This window comes from Nuphar pumila, chromosome 2, assembly GCF_984573655.1.
Source record: "Nuphar pumila chromosome 2, dmNupPumi1.hap1.1, whole genome shotgun sequence".
Lineage (NCBI taxonomy): Eukaryota > Viridiplantae > Streptophyta > Magnoliopsida > Nymphaeales > Nymphaeaceae > Nuphar > Nuphar pumila.
In genome coordinates, this window is record NC_143250.1 from 12,870,173 (window position 1) to 12,885,227 (window position 15,055).

General features: G+C 37.0%; 1 protein-coding gene across 1 annotated transcript; it reads left to right on the top strand.

The window, feature by feature from the left end:
- The first annotated feature begins 4,075 nt into the window (after positions 1-4,075).
- Positions 4,076-8,839, top strand: LOC149844797 (E3 ubiquitin-protein ligase RSL1-like). Its single transcript, XM_089995274.1, has 3 exons — positions 4,076-4,799; positions 5,320-6,119; positions 8,205-8,839. The coding sequence occupies exons 1-3, from the start codon at positions 4,368-4,370 to the stop codon at positions 8,572-8,574; spliced, it is 1,602 nt and encodes a 533-aa protein (XP_089851400.1). The 5' UTR covers positions 4,076-4,367; the 3' UTR covers positions 8,575-8,839.
- The last annotated feature ends 6,216 nt before the right edge of the window (positions 8,840-15,055 follow it).

Sequence of the window (15,055 nt, forward strand, 5' to 3'; positions counted from 1 at the left end):
CACAGGTAACAAGCTTCGACACCAACAAAATATGAGATTTTTCTTGAATTTGATATAAATCAAAGTGGGATCATATACGATCACATACACTTAATTACTGATTACATTAACCATAGTCACAAATATCAACCAGTTTTTGAAAATCCCGATTTTATCATGAGATTTTCAAAACTGGTGTCATCCCTAGAAAATGTGATAATTTTAAATCATCAGTACTTATTTTGAAATATCATGTTTTTATTAATGTGATATTTATATTTATATATTTTTTACTAATTTTCTTATATTTTAATAGTTTTAAAAAGTTTAAATATACCAATATTTTCCTAAGAAAAACAAAACTTTTTACTTTATCCAGAGATTTTCCATTGCCAAAAAAATCCCACTAACAATATTTGTGACTGTGCCAAAAACTAACATGAGAATATACTTATCTTGAAATCTAAAAGCCAAAGGAAAATCATAACATGAAAAGTAATAAATCAATAAAGAAACTAACCTCAGGCTTGACAATCTCAATCATCCTTACCCTAAAAGTTCCTTGAACACTATTTAAAGAAGTTAAACCCTTAAATCTCTATGTGGATCTAGATTGACTTCTAATATATCAAAACTAGATCTAAAGAATCTTATGGGGTCTTGATGCAAATCCATCACCAGATTCGCAAAAAAATATATGCTAGGCTCTACTCTACCCTAATCTATGATGTATAAAAAAATCAAGGAAATTAAACGAAAAATAATCAATAGTTCATTCATCCAACTTTGAAAAATAACTCTCTACCATGAATATTTATATGAATCTGGAAAACCTTAATATAATACGGATCCAAGCCTTAACTATAATTCAAATATTTAAAAAATTTGAAACAGCAAAACGGATCCACATATGGGTCCTGGACCCAGGTACATCCTGCTTTAGCCCTATGTCAGGTTGAGATCATCAGTTCGAGTTGATCATGTCATTCTCAATCTGCATCATTCTCCACCGGTTGGAGAAAGACTTGCCCACAAGTTTGAATGTTCTATTTGTGCTTCTTCTAATCTCTTTAAGCCTTTTGAGAGAGATATATTAGAAGTGGATAAAGAGAACCGGCAGTGGTTGGATTTGACCCAAATAAAAAGTCAGCATGATGCACTTTTAGATCATGCTCTTCGATGGTTGATCCTGAAGGGACCTCAATTGGATATATGCATAGAAACAAGTCTAGGATAGGCAAGCAAGTTGTGGTGTTGTGGGGCAATTTTGGATCCAATTGCTAGAATGGCATGAAACGGTTCGTTTGGATTGAATCCAAGTTATTTTGGATATGATTTAGAGTATATTCACTTCAAATTTCATTATGGGTTGGATTGCTTTGGGTGGATCCACCCCAAGAATTGGTTACATACCACATCAAGAATGGGTTACATACCACATCAAGAATGGGTTACATACTGACATTAGATCAAGAGCTGCTTGAGTTGCATGGGTTGGGTTAATGAATAAGTAAATGCTTTGGTGCTTATCTAGATCAAACAGGAGACTAAATCTAAGAAAATGCTCACACTACAAAATTAAGAGGTAATTGATATAGAATATTAACTACTGAAGTTCAAAGTAGTTATTAATTACAGTTTAATAAAGAGTCGTAATTAATAATGGGTCTTGTAACTTTTAACTATGGCTCTTTGACTTTTAATTACGACTTAATACATGCTTAAATAGCCACGTTGAGTGTACCTTTTTTACTATGGCTGCAAGAGCTACTTGACGGATAGGGTTAATAGATACGAAAATGCTTTGGTGGTTATATAAATCAAACTGGAGACTAAGTTTAGGAGGAAATGCTCATGAGTTAATTGGTAGATCCAAGGTTGAATTCAAATTTGAGTTAAATTCTAGTGAATGGAATGGATAGTATCAAGTCTGACCTGGCAATAATTAGCTTGGGCAGGTGGGTTAGTTAGAAAATTACCTGTTACGTTGAGCCTACTGGGTTTTCTAAGGAGTTTTGGCGGGTAATGGGTCAAACCAAGCATTACTTTGAATACCTAAAACAAAACAAAAAATTTTTAATTTGAAGTTTCATAAATAAAAGGAATTGCCAGGTGTGGTGTGCCTATCTGTGCACCCATGAAGCGTCCAATCAAATGATCCGATGGCCAAAAAAAAACTATAAACATGATTTGTTTATTAAAAAGCACGTTTTAGATCATATAAATTATTATGTGTAAGAATGAATTTTAAAGTCATAAACAGTTTACAATGTGCCAAAATTTTAGGTCTTATAAAATCATGACTTCATTCAGAAAAGCAGGATCTAATGTATGATTCCTAACAAAAGATTAAAGGGTTTGAGTAAGAGAAATGTTCATGATCCAGATGCACATGGGGGCACACCTACAAACTTATTTATAAATAAAATACCAATGGAATTTAAAGTGTACCATATATGTATGAATTCTAATATAATACTGAGCTCAATTTATAAAACAAAGAAAAAAATTAACCACCTTGTTTTCCTTTTATTTTTCGGTGTACCAAACCCCCCCAACAGTCCAATTGTCCAAAGAGTCCAAGAGTCAAGTCCCATTATGCTTCCAAGTTCTACAAAACCAGAAGTATTTCCCGAAATTCATAAGAAAAAAGGATGAGGGTGGAGGACACAAACGGATCTCAGGACCTGATTTTTAGATCTCCATGTGTACAATCTCTTTCCTTTCTACAATTTACATATAGCAGACCTCTAAAGATTGTCAGAAGTAACATAGCATACACCCTAAGAACAAATGAAAATAATTCCTCAACCGTGGATATAAAGAGTGATGAATAACTACAAAATCAATTATTTTAAATAGGTTGAAATGGGTTTTCCAACACCTTTTTTGCAATTCTAACTTCATAAATGTGTTTGGCGTGGTCTATATAGTAGGAATTGCCAGCTGCATCATAAAAAATGATTCTTTAAGCTTCAAAATTTTACAAAGATTTCAAGTCATCGATTTTTAAATCCTATAAAATTCTATCCATGTGTCCTAATCGAAAAATCCAAAAGCTGATTCATATGAAATCAAGCATGTAGATCGCATACGCATAGTCAGAATTTAAAAAGAAGAGAAAAACTCCCAAGAAATCCATTTAGCATATTCATTTAGCTTATTTCAATTTGGAAGTCTTCGGGAAAATGTTTGTTACAAATTTTTTTTTACCATGGTGCAGGTTGTTTTAATCCAATTGGACCATATGAATGACTTCAGTATGTCCAAAATAAAGGAGCTCAGCTTTTGAATCGTATTTTTTTTGTTAAAAAAAAGCCATTTTATGATCGAAAAAACATTACATTGTCTGCCAATGATTTTTGAAGCTTTACAAAAACCTGCTTATGTGTCATAATTGAACAGTTTAAAATCCGATTTCCACAATGAAAAACTTTTTTTAATAGGCAAGCTGGCGTTAGTCCAAAGATAATATTCAAGAAAAACTTATAAATCGCATTTGTATGTTAGCTTCATGAAACACAACAAAAAATTTGAGGCATTTGTACCTACAAACATTTGTAATAAATATGACCTATTTATAGGATAACAAGTTGATTACGGCACTATAGCGTCATATCATATCGCCTCCTAAAAGTCATCCAATCAGGCTCAAGTGCTAAAAGTTGACCCCTAAATTGTAGTTTTTAACAAAAAAATATCATTTTATGGATAAAAAAAGGAAAAATCTCTGTAGGGTTATTTTCATGGAAAACAACAAAATACGAAGATACTAAAAAAAAATCAAGGCCTTTCTACCTCATGTCGCCATGACCAAATATATTCCCCATTATAAAAACAAGACTTAATACGGTTCTGCAGTCTAAATCCATTTCACTGATAAGTAATCTCTCTCTCTCTCTCTCTCTCTCTCTCTCTCTCTCTCTCTTGGATGCCCATTATGCAAAATCAGTCCTAAGACTGACCTTGGATAATAACTGATTGTTCCAGTCCACCACCCTTTCCCACGTTTTAAAGCGTCAGGTACCCTGCCCCCCTCGTCCTTGTCCTCTAAATAAGTCCAACACCTCCACACACACACACACACACACACACACACACACACACAGGAAAAAGTGGGAAAAGGGGTTTCTCAGATGAAACCCTTTTACTTTCCCTTCAAGAAAGGGAGAAAAAGTTTGGGTTTTTAGAACCCTAGAAACCCCCACTTGCACTCAATCCCACAGAGAGAGAGGAAGAGGGGTGTTGATGACCAACATAGGCATGCTTTATCCTTCACCTGTCCTTGATTTCAGGTTGAGAACAGACGCCTTTCCCACTCGCAGAGGGACCACATAAGCTCTGTTTTGAGCCTCAAATGTAGGGTTGGAGCAGAGATCGTACCAGAGATGCAGAGTTTTGAAGGAAAAAATTGTGGGTCTTTCGAGAACGAGAGATTGGAGGAGGAAGATGAGTTCAGGAGCTGTTCTGCGGAGGATGACGAGTGGAGGGACGCTGTGGAGTTCATAGACGACAATCTCACCAAGAAATGCTTCCATGGTGTCGAAGATTCTGCGGATTCCGTCGTCGGGGAGGGCTACTGCAAGCTCTACTTCAAGGGGGTATCGGCCAGACCGGGTGCGGACGGCATTTCGGCAATTGGGGTTGTCCTGCAGGGACCATCGAAGGACTCTTCTGTACAGGTTCAGAAGAAGCTTGATTTCTATGTCGAGGAATCGGTGGTCGAACATCTCGCGCTGTTGGACGGTCTATTGGCTGCACTCCAGAATGGCATGCACCGGATTTCGGCTTTCACCGATTCGGAAATTATTTATGATCAGGTGAGGTTGTCGAATTCGAAAGCCTTCTCTGTTTGAGTCTGTTCTTTGCATCTTCTGTTTGGTGTTTGCTTTGAAGTTTGATGAACTAATCGATCATATGGTAAGGTGGATAAAGTTCATTGTGAATAAAAAGAGATCTTTGATTACGAATTTGTGATTGGTATAAGATCAAATTTACTCATTTTTGCATTTTTGGTGGAAAGCCCATTTCCTGGAATGCTTTGTGACATACATGAAATATTGAATCTGCATTCTACAAAAGATAGGGAAAGCTATTCCTAGTTATTAGTTAAGAATCCCTTCTTTCATTTTCTGTAGCAGATGAGAACGCCATGCATTATGTCAAAATTCCAATTTGTGGAATCTAATTTCCACTATGTGCGCCAGGAATAGTTGATAATTAAAAAAAAAAAAGGTACATCTGGTTGTTAATAACGATAGTGCCACTGAATTTTGAAATAGGTGAACTATGGTGTTGGGGATCACACTGAAGGGTTATTAACTTGTTAAATATGAACAGATTGCGAGATCCGACGAGGTTGAAGATCAGCTACTAGTGGCACTCAAGCAGAGGATTTTGGAGCTCGCAAGTAAGTTGGAAGTGTTTGTCTTGGAGCTTGTACCCATCAGCGAGCTTAAGACGCCTTTGAGATTGGCTCGAGAAGCCATTGGAGTGGTTGGTTTATCTGGGGATGGTCTGTCTGGAGCTTTGGATTGTCCCATCTGTTGTGAGGAGAAGCAGCCGTGGCAGTTAATTTCTACCGGTTGCTTTCACAGATTTTGCACCCATTGCATGATAAAATATGTAGATGGAAGATTACGATCTGCGCAAGTTCCTATTAGATGCCCACAGCTAAGATGTAATCATTATATCTCTGCTAGGGAGTGCAAGTCCTTTCTGCCAGTTGCTTGTTATGGATCTCTTCTAAGAGCGCTGTCTGAAGCAAACATTCTTAGCACGGATGAAGTATACTGTCCATTTCCGAACTGCTCTTTTGTGCTCAGCACTGACCATGTTTTACCTGTGAATACGAGTTCATCCAACCAGTCAGACATCAACACCAAATTTTGCATTCAATGTCCAGAGTGTCAAGGGTCATTTTGTCTTAGATGTGGTGTGCCGTGGCATTCTTCAATGAGCTGTGAGGAATACCAGACCCTGCATGCTGACGATGAGGGATATCATAACATGCATATGGAGGAAAGGGACATAGGAGATACTGGGCTAGATGTACTGGCACATAATAATAATTGGATACGTTGCCAGCAGTGTGGGCTTATGATCGAGCATATTCAGGGCTGCTATCACATGATTTGTTGGTACGTTAGATCCTTTAAAAGATCATCTTATTTTTGTGATTTAGCATATTGTTGAATTTCCTTTGTTGTGATGGTTTGGTGGGGGATAATCGTGAAATATTGTCATTGTAACATGGAAATCTGGGATTGTTATGTGTGACATGACAGCTTTTGTCAGTCTTGGGGTGAATTTCATATATCTATGCATTCTTTTATGGAAAAGGGTAAATGGTTGCACAAGATTGTGGTTGTTATAGCAATTTAGTTAGTTTAAGATAAAAATCTATGTTCTAGAATAAGTAGGTATTTTCAAGAAAATGCACAGGAAAGGCCTTTTGGAAGTTCAGTGTTCACCTATTCTTTTCAATGTGTAAATGAAGAAACTTCATCAACAATCACGATTATAGTACATAAATTAAGGATTTCCATTTCAATTTATGTGGTTTCTTGTTGTCATTGTACTATAACCTGGAGTGTATATCCTAATTAACATCAAGAATTCAATGTGCAACATAGTGTCTAGAATTTATTGGTTTTTCTGGGATATGCACATGAATCATCTCATGTCAAGGTGAATGGAAACGTCTAATGCACCATTCTTTGAAAACCTATAATTGAAAAGGTCTTATATAAAAGTACTCCCCAATTGTTATGGCATGCACAAAATGGATAAGGAATTAGTTTTTGTTGTCCAAAAGTTTTGCACATGGATTTTTGATGCCCTTAACCTTCAGACAAAAGGGTTGTGAGGATTTAATGCACTTTTTAATTAATTTATGAGACATTGTCACATTAGAGCTATACATTTTACATATTGTATATTTTGTATGTTTTTTTTAATGTATTTACTAAGATGCATTCACTACTTACAGATGTTCCAGTTGCATGGGCATTTCTTGCCAAGCTATTCTCATGAAATTTTCAATTTATAATGTAGTACCATGATAACTCATAGTTTGCATTAAGGTGATAAAATATGCACATTCATTGCTTGTGTTATCTGGTAGTTGCATTTATTTCATTTTATGTTTAAACTTTTTGTTTTTAGGGATAAGTAGAATATCAATTTAACATAATCCATAACAGGGTATGAGTCAGATCCAACTTTATAAAACGAGATGAATTATATAGTGAGCTTACATAAGTTTTGGTCATGTTAGAACAAATTATCCTGCTTTACTCAGGTTTGACATTGATGGGATGCTATCGACTTTTTGGACTCTACTTTGAACTGCCTGTATCAATTAAAAAACATACCCACATGTACATTTGTCTTCTGTCCTCTGTTCTTTTATTGCATTCATGGTGCATTTAGATGAAACCAAGACCATGTCTCGTTGGTTGAGTATCATTATCATTGAAAAATCTTTCATGTCAATGGTGCAATGTGTGGCATTTTTTCTCCGCATTGCCTAAGCAAAGCTGCAACTTGTCAGTAGCCATATTGATATACAACTAACAACAAAGTGTAAAGACAAAGGTATAAATGGTGACAGGTTTGTAGATGGATCAGAAAAACACCCTATTATAGCTGGAGGACAATTGAGCAAAATCTCCAGATACATAAGCTCTGCTAGGGAGAAACGACACCAATTCTATTGACAGGAGAATTAGGCATAGCCTCTCGGCCCAGATTCAGTGCAAATAAAGTATGATGATTAATCCAACCCTGGAAGGTATAGTAATTTTCAAATTTATGGGACTATATATGGATACAAGTGGAGCAAACTGCAAAGAACATGCAACTGTCAGATCTAGAAACCTGTTTGCAGGACCTATTCTTCACAGGAACACCCTCAATGTCATGTCCTAAAGGCATAGGTTGATTTGATAGATACCGCAGAAATTTTATGAGGAAGTTTAATCTGATGAGATTAATGTGATTCGAAACAATTATATTGGCAAGTTCTTCATTCAATGAAGTTCTTTGTATTCTGCTGTTTTTGCTTAGATAATGGGTTTTTAGTTGGCTGATACATGTTCTTTTCAATTTACTGCACAAATCATACTCTTTTTTTCCACTTAACCAGACATGGTCCTAGAATGAACCTTTATGTTCTATGCTACTGTACCAACCACTAACATTTGTAAACTATAACCTTGCAGGTGTGGCCACGAATTCTGCTTTGCTTGTGGTGCTGAATACAGGGATAATCAGCAGACTTGTCAATGCATCTTCTGGGACGAGGACAGTACAGTTACTGGCTCTCAAGAATCAGAATCATGGAGCTGGGGACCCTTTAATGAGCATCCTGCCTTAGCTGATATTTATACTGAATATGAAATATCACAGTTGGCACTGATTCAGAAGTTCCTCGCTGGTGGTTTTGGTCTTAGTGATCTCCCTTGTCAGCCTTCATCTCAAACAAAGATGGATTCTTATGTTGACACCATAAAGGAACTTCCGTGGCTCGAAGGCTTTGTGTCTGTAATTAGTGATTCCTATGATGACTATGCCCCCTCAGTGAATCACTAGAACCATGTAACTTTGACAATAACTTGGACATCCTTTTTCTTTTCCATGCTTCTCCCTGTAACTTATATAGAGGAGCATGGTGAAGCAGTTGGTGCCATTTCTGATGGTCCTTTTTCTAATTTATTTCTATCTCTGCACTATATAGCGTCTGTGTTGAGAATCAGATGGCGGGTCTCCTAAGTTTACTGACCTTGAAACAAAAGAAAAGAAATGCAAGACTTATTTTCTAGGAAATGATCAAAGAAGATTCTCTCCTTTACTATCATAATGATTGCTAGAGATTCTGAACTGTTTTACCATGCTTTATATAAAAAGTACTGGCTCTGTTCCTAGGATTTTTTCCCCACTGTGGATCCCAAAGCAGTAGCTGCTCTTCATTTATGGTGGTGTCATCTACCAATTTGATCACAGACCTCTTGAATGGGCACTGGGCAGAAGGTGATCCAAGGTGCTTGACTAAACACCAAAGCCTCCTATATATTTCTTCTTTCAATCATAATTGCACCTGAGTATCTTAATAGGATGTTGCTTTTGGTTCACTACTTTTGGTTCCATACATTCCTGCATCATTGGTAGTTCAAACTTGGGAGCCAAGTTTCAATTTGGTTCATAGACCAAACATCTCTACTGGTTGGGATTAATAATGACACTCTTACTGTCAACAGAATGCTGCATATTTTCCTCTATCATCAGCTGTAGAAATGAACAAAGTAAATGTTTATCATCCTTTGGTCATGAGGGTAGGAATTACTTGGGGAGAGATGTCTGTTAATTCTTTGAGATGTGCTACTGTGCGAAAACCAGACCTGAAGCTTTGTATTGTCAAAGGATCTAGCATGGCATTGTCCGCACTGCTGCTCCTGCTGCAACTTATTGAGCATTACACCGTGTGTGCACACACTTGCAAGGTGCAACAACAAATTGAGCGTAGTCCATCTGTGAGACATGCTGCATACGTCTGCATCAACTTACGGTCACCACACTCTATCAAGTATGAGCCATGTCCAAGAGGCATGGCATTGATGAACTATGCACCATGTTGGTCTTCTTGGCTTTTCCATTTAAGCATCTTCTATCAAAGTCCATGGGATAGACTGCCTTGTAGAAGCCAACATGGCTTGCAACTTGCTTGGTCCTAAATTAGATGTTTCTCTGCGTTGAAAGGTTTGTGTGGTGGAGGGCTGTCTAACAACTGCCATCCTTTTCGAACTCATTCTTGAGATGGACAAGCAGCAGGGTGGTTGTGGATGGCTTAGAATTGCCATACTTTTGGAACACGTTTTCAGATGGACATGAGGGACCACGAACTTTTTTCACCATACTTGGCTCTTTTTGCCTCATGTGCGTTGGCACCAATAAGGCAACAAACTTGGAAGAGTTACAGCATGATGGCTATCTTAAGGGTGACCAACATTATGCCACCACTAAAGAGACTAGCCATTCAGAAAGAATGTAAAAAACAGAAGGGCTATGCTAACTTGGCCCACAAGAGCTCTGCACACCTGGCTAGGTTGGTTGGCTTAAGGCTTTCAAGTTGAAGGAGGTTAAGAGTTCAATATTGGAGGTGCACGTCCTTTACCGCAGGCTTAAGATAAAAAATACCCCCAGTGAGCAGGGTGAGTGTTCATGGAGTTTTATACTGGAGACATCAACTCAGGTCTATGGTCAATGTGGCACCTCTTGGCCCATAGCAGGTTGTCCAAATTCCAAACCACAGCAGCGGTTTCTCGGTACCGATAAAAAGAACTTTTATAAGAACTCAAGTAGCCTAAGTTTGTGAACTCTCTCTCTCTCTCTCATGCACTGATACACCCACACATGTAGCTTTCGCCTTTACAATGTCCTCTCTTTTCTATGAAGCTTACGAACGCCTTCTCAACTAGGGTTGAAATAAGACATTTTAAAGTGACATATGGAATGTATTTTTTGAAAAATTATGAAAAAAAGTCGTCAAAGTTTTTTTTTTAATTCTTAAAAAGCCAAAGAAAATTGCACAAGCGTACCCCACTTCAACTTTAGCAGGCGTTTAGACTAGATAGGTAGTAGGCAATAGCCTGATACATAGCACAAATAATACTTTACTAGAACTACTGTTATTAGAGAATTCAAGCGTGCAAAAAAAGAAAAAGACAAACCAGAAAGACCTCCAGAAGTAAAAAAATTGATTATCCCTTTCTTCTTCTAAGGTTTAGATGATAGGATGGATTATCGTGTGCCTAGCAATGTGCATGAAGACCGTTGTGTGACATCCTTGTTACTCCTTCCACCATAGCATGATATTTGTTGCCCACATTGGGCTTAGGCAGCTGATCAGCTCATACTGTATATAACCAAATTCTTAGGTCATAACGTTCCACCGTACGTCTCTCTTGCTGGGGATGTCTACAGGCCGCAGTCTCATGATTCCCAAGATGCATGGCACCCAAGTTAGTTGCAAAGTTGGGATTGAAGATATGGAAAATGATCATACTGTCTTTGTAAAATAATGTGGTTTTGGAAAAGTCTCACAATTTGCTGAAATTCACTCTATTCAAAATTTTGATTCTTGAATTTTTTTTTAGGATAGTTTTTGCTCATTCATAAATATAGTATGACCTTTGCAACTCATAATTATGAATGTCCTCAAAATGTGCAAACCTCTTCTTACTAAAAAAAAATCATATAAGGGGCATAAGCAGAAAGACATTTACAAATAGAGTACGACCTTCACAACTCATACTTGCGAATGGTTTCAAAATGTGGACCTCACTTTACTAAAAACAAAAAAAATTGCATAAAGGGTACATGCAGGGCATTCACAAATATAGTACCACCTTCACATTTCATACTCATGAATGTCCTAAAAAAATGTGTGAATCTCCTTTTACTAAAATCGCATAAGAGACACAAGTAAGACATTTGCAAATATGTGAAGACATTCACATGCAAATGTCAAGATATTTACAAATGTGAGATGTCAAGATATTTGCAAATGTGAGAGTATTTAGTAAAAGAAAGTTTGCGCATTTTGAAGACATTCACAAACACGCGTTGTGAAGGACGTACTATATGTGAGAATCTTCTTTAACTAAATACTCTCACATTTGAGAATATCCTGACTTTTGTATGCAAATGTCATTACACATTTGCGAACGTCCTCTTGCCTATACATTTTTATGCGGTTTTAATAAAAAGAGGTCCTCATATTTTGGAGACATTTGTAAACATGAGTTGTGAATGTTGTACTATATGTGTGAACCTTCTTTAATTAAATACTTCCACATTTGCAAATGTTCTTACACATTTGTAACCGTCCTTCTACTTGTGCCCCTTATGTGATTTTAATAAAAGGAGGTTCACCCATCTTGAGGACATTTGCAAGTATGAGTTGCCAAGGTCATTCTATATTTGCAAATATCCTTTTGCCTCTGCCCTTATGCAAAATTTTTTTTTAGTAAAAAGGAGATTCACACATTTTTAGGGGCATTCACAAGTATGATTTGCGGACACCGTGCTATATTTGCGGAGGAACAAAAATGTTCTAAAAAAGTCAAAAATCAAAATTTTAGACGGGTTAGATTTTTTGGTGAATTGTTAAGTTTTTTAAAAAATACACTGTTTTACAAGGACAATACAATAAATTTTTTTTTTAATATATCTAATGATCGGTTATATAGAATATGATTGGACCTATTTTGGCTTGGAAGTCTGATCAGGTCATACTGTATAGTCTCATCAAACTGTTTCTTGCAATTTGATCGAGTTACCCATGTTGATGTTGAAATGTACACAATTTGCAAGGCGACCTTATGAAGATGAGATTTAAATTGGCTTGTAAGCATACAACAATGGTGCTTTTTTAAAAGTGAATTGCACATCTTGACGAGTCTGCAACATAGATCAGGGAATACAAATTACAACTAAGTTCGCACCTGTTCGCACTATGTTGACCTACCTTTTCACCAAGAGAACTGACCACCATAACATGGAAACCTCGAGCAGCTTCAAAAGGCAAAAAAAGAAAAGGAAGATGACAAAAACAAGAAGTTACAGGTTGACTAGGATGTATATAGACCTTGGTCAAAACGGCTAGTAAATAGGAACACAATGGTCCATTGACATGCACTCGTAAAGGTTCAAACAGCCAGCATGCTCCCACTTCCTAACATGTATATGGAAGTTAAGGCTAGTCTTTTGGCTAGGTGGCACACTCAAAATGGGTCAGAAAATAACCTTTGATTGGTCAGTCAAACTCCTACGACATTAGGCTTGTAAAGGCTCTTTTTAAGAAGGTTAAAACAGCCCAAAATGGTTAAAAAAGGTCAATGGCCAAACCAAAGGTTGAGATCAAATTGAGCAAGGCCAGATCGACTCTAAATTTGAACACGAGTCTAAGTTCAAAGCCAAATCCAAAGTTCAATTGACATGCCTCCAAAGGGCTTTGCTCTTAAAGTCATTTTTTTTGACAATCTAACGAAAAACCCCATCACCAAGTGCACATTGGCTGGTCTTTAATTGATAAAACCCTTGAGGTCCTCCCTGCCCATCGAAAAGTACACCCAGCTTCGACCTAATGGCAAGGGATGCCACCCGTGGGTTTCGAACTTGTGAGGTCCCATTAACTTAGTGACATTTACAATTCACCCCTACCAGATAAGCGGAGCCCTTGATTGCTGTATCCCCATGTCCACAGCTGTATCAATGTGACACAAAGGAGAAACAAAATAAGTTCATCTGCATCATTAACATTGTATTGAAATGCTTGTTTGTGCACTGGTGAGGACTTCAGGAGGAAGACTCTCTTCAACAAAATTTAATAATCCATCTTTCTTAAAGTCATTTCTACTGATTTTTTTTACCCGGAGCCACAGAGGCCTAACCGCAGCAGGCTAAGCCAACAGTATATACTGTCTTTGTCCATGTCAGCATAGAACTCCGAGGGCTTACCCGTCGAACCCAGGGAGTCGCCTAGCTTCGGCTTACGCATGGGGGTGATGCCCATAAGATTTGAACCTAGACTGCCTGTCAAACGGTCTAAGACCCATCCTACTACGCCAAACCCCTTGGGTCTAAAGTCATTTCTAATTTATATGAACTCTATGAAGTTCTCCATAATCATTGTGGGACTAAACATTTTCATAAAGTTTTTCCTCAAAAACTAATATTCCAAATATTTAGGCAAAAAAAAGTGAATAATTAGTCAAATACCAAAGTTAACAAAAAAACATACTTTTGAGACAAACAACATGTTGCACACTTTTTTTTCAATAAATAAACATATTATGTTTCATTAACTTGCTATCTCAATACTAGAAGTGTTTTGCATAGCCCTCGTAAGGACTTCCAACAAATTCTCATAAGGCCATGCCAAGTGCCCGACATGGTGCTCATGTAATGTGGTGTTGGATATATATCAAGAGTAACTAAAAAATATTGCTACAAAAAGCATTCAGGTTATTATCGGCTTATTGAATCCTCATGTTGCTGCACACAAAGCATAAATGAAAAATGATTGTATTGTCTTTGTAAAATGATATGATTTCGAGAATGCCTCACAATTTGCCAAAATCCTCCTCATGGTCAAAATGTTCAATTCTTGAGATTTTTAGGACATTTTTACCCTTACACAACCAAAACTATTGATATTCATGCGATAGTTACATACATCATCAGAAGGTTGCAACATTTCAGTAAAAGAGATTCACATGAAAAATTTGCATATCTGATGAGATTCACATAAAGCATTTACGAACATGGCTAACTTTAATCCCAACACAGAAAATTCATATATGAAATGCACGGATTTGTTAAGATTCACAAGCTTGATGCGAACCTTTTAGAATTTAAAAGTTCAAGCTTGACAAGTTTGCTCCATACATTTGCGGCAGTCCTTAAAATCACACATATGTCATGCAAACCTCTTAAAATAAAAGCTCGCTTAAAGTCAAGATGTATGTCCACAAATGTATGTCGGACCTTGCAAATGTCTTTAACTTCGCATGTTTTCTAATTCGAGTTTGGTAGGTTCACGTCACACATTTGTGAACGTCACAACCTTTGCGTAGATACTATACAAATCTCCTTTAACTAAAATCTCGCATAAAAGCTAGACATCCGCTGCAAATGTATGAAGCGAACCTCATGTTAATATTACATGTAAAAATTTGATATTCACAAAAGTCTTATATTCACAAGCAATATATGTCGAACTCCTGTTAATGCAAAGCAAATCTATTTAACATGTGAATGTTTTAAGGTTATTTTGTGAATGTCCTTACCTTCACATATTTGGTGGTTCTAGTTTAACATGTTCACGCCATGCATTTACGATTGTCCGTCAAACCTTCATGCAGACAACTCGCGAACCTTCTTCGTATATGTGAAACTTTTGACCTCAGTTGTGGACCTACTGAACATTGACATATTCAACATGCAAAGTTATCAGGTTCACAAATATTCTCATGACCTTTGTGTGAATCTCTTAATCCTCGCATGTAACGTT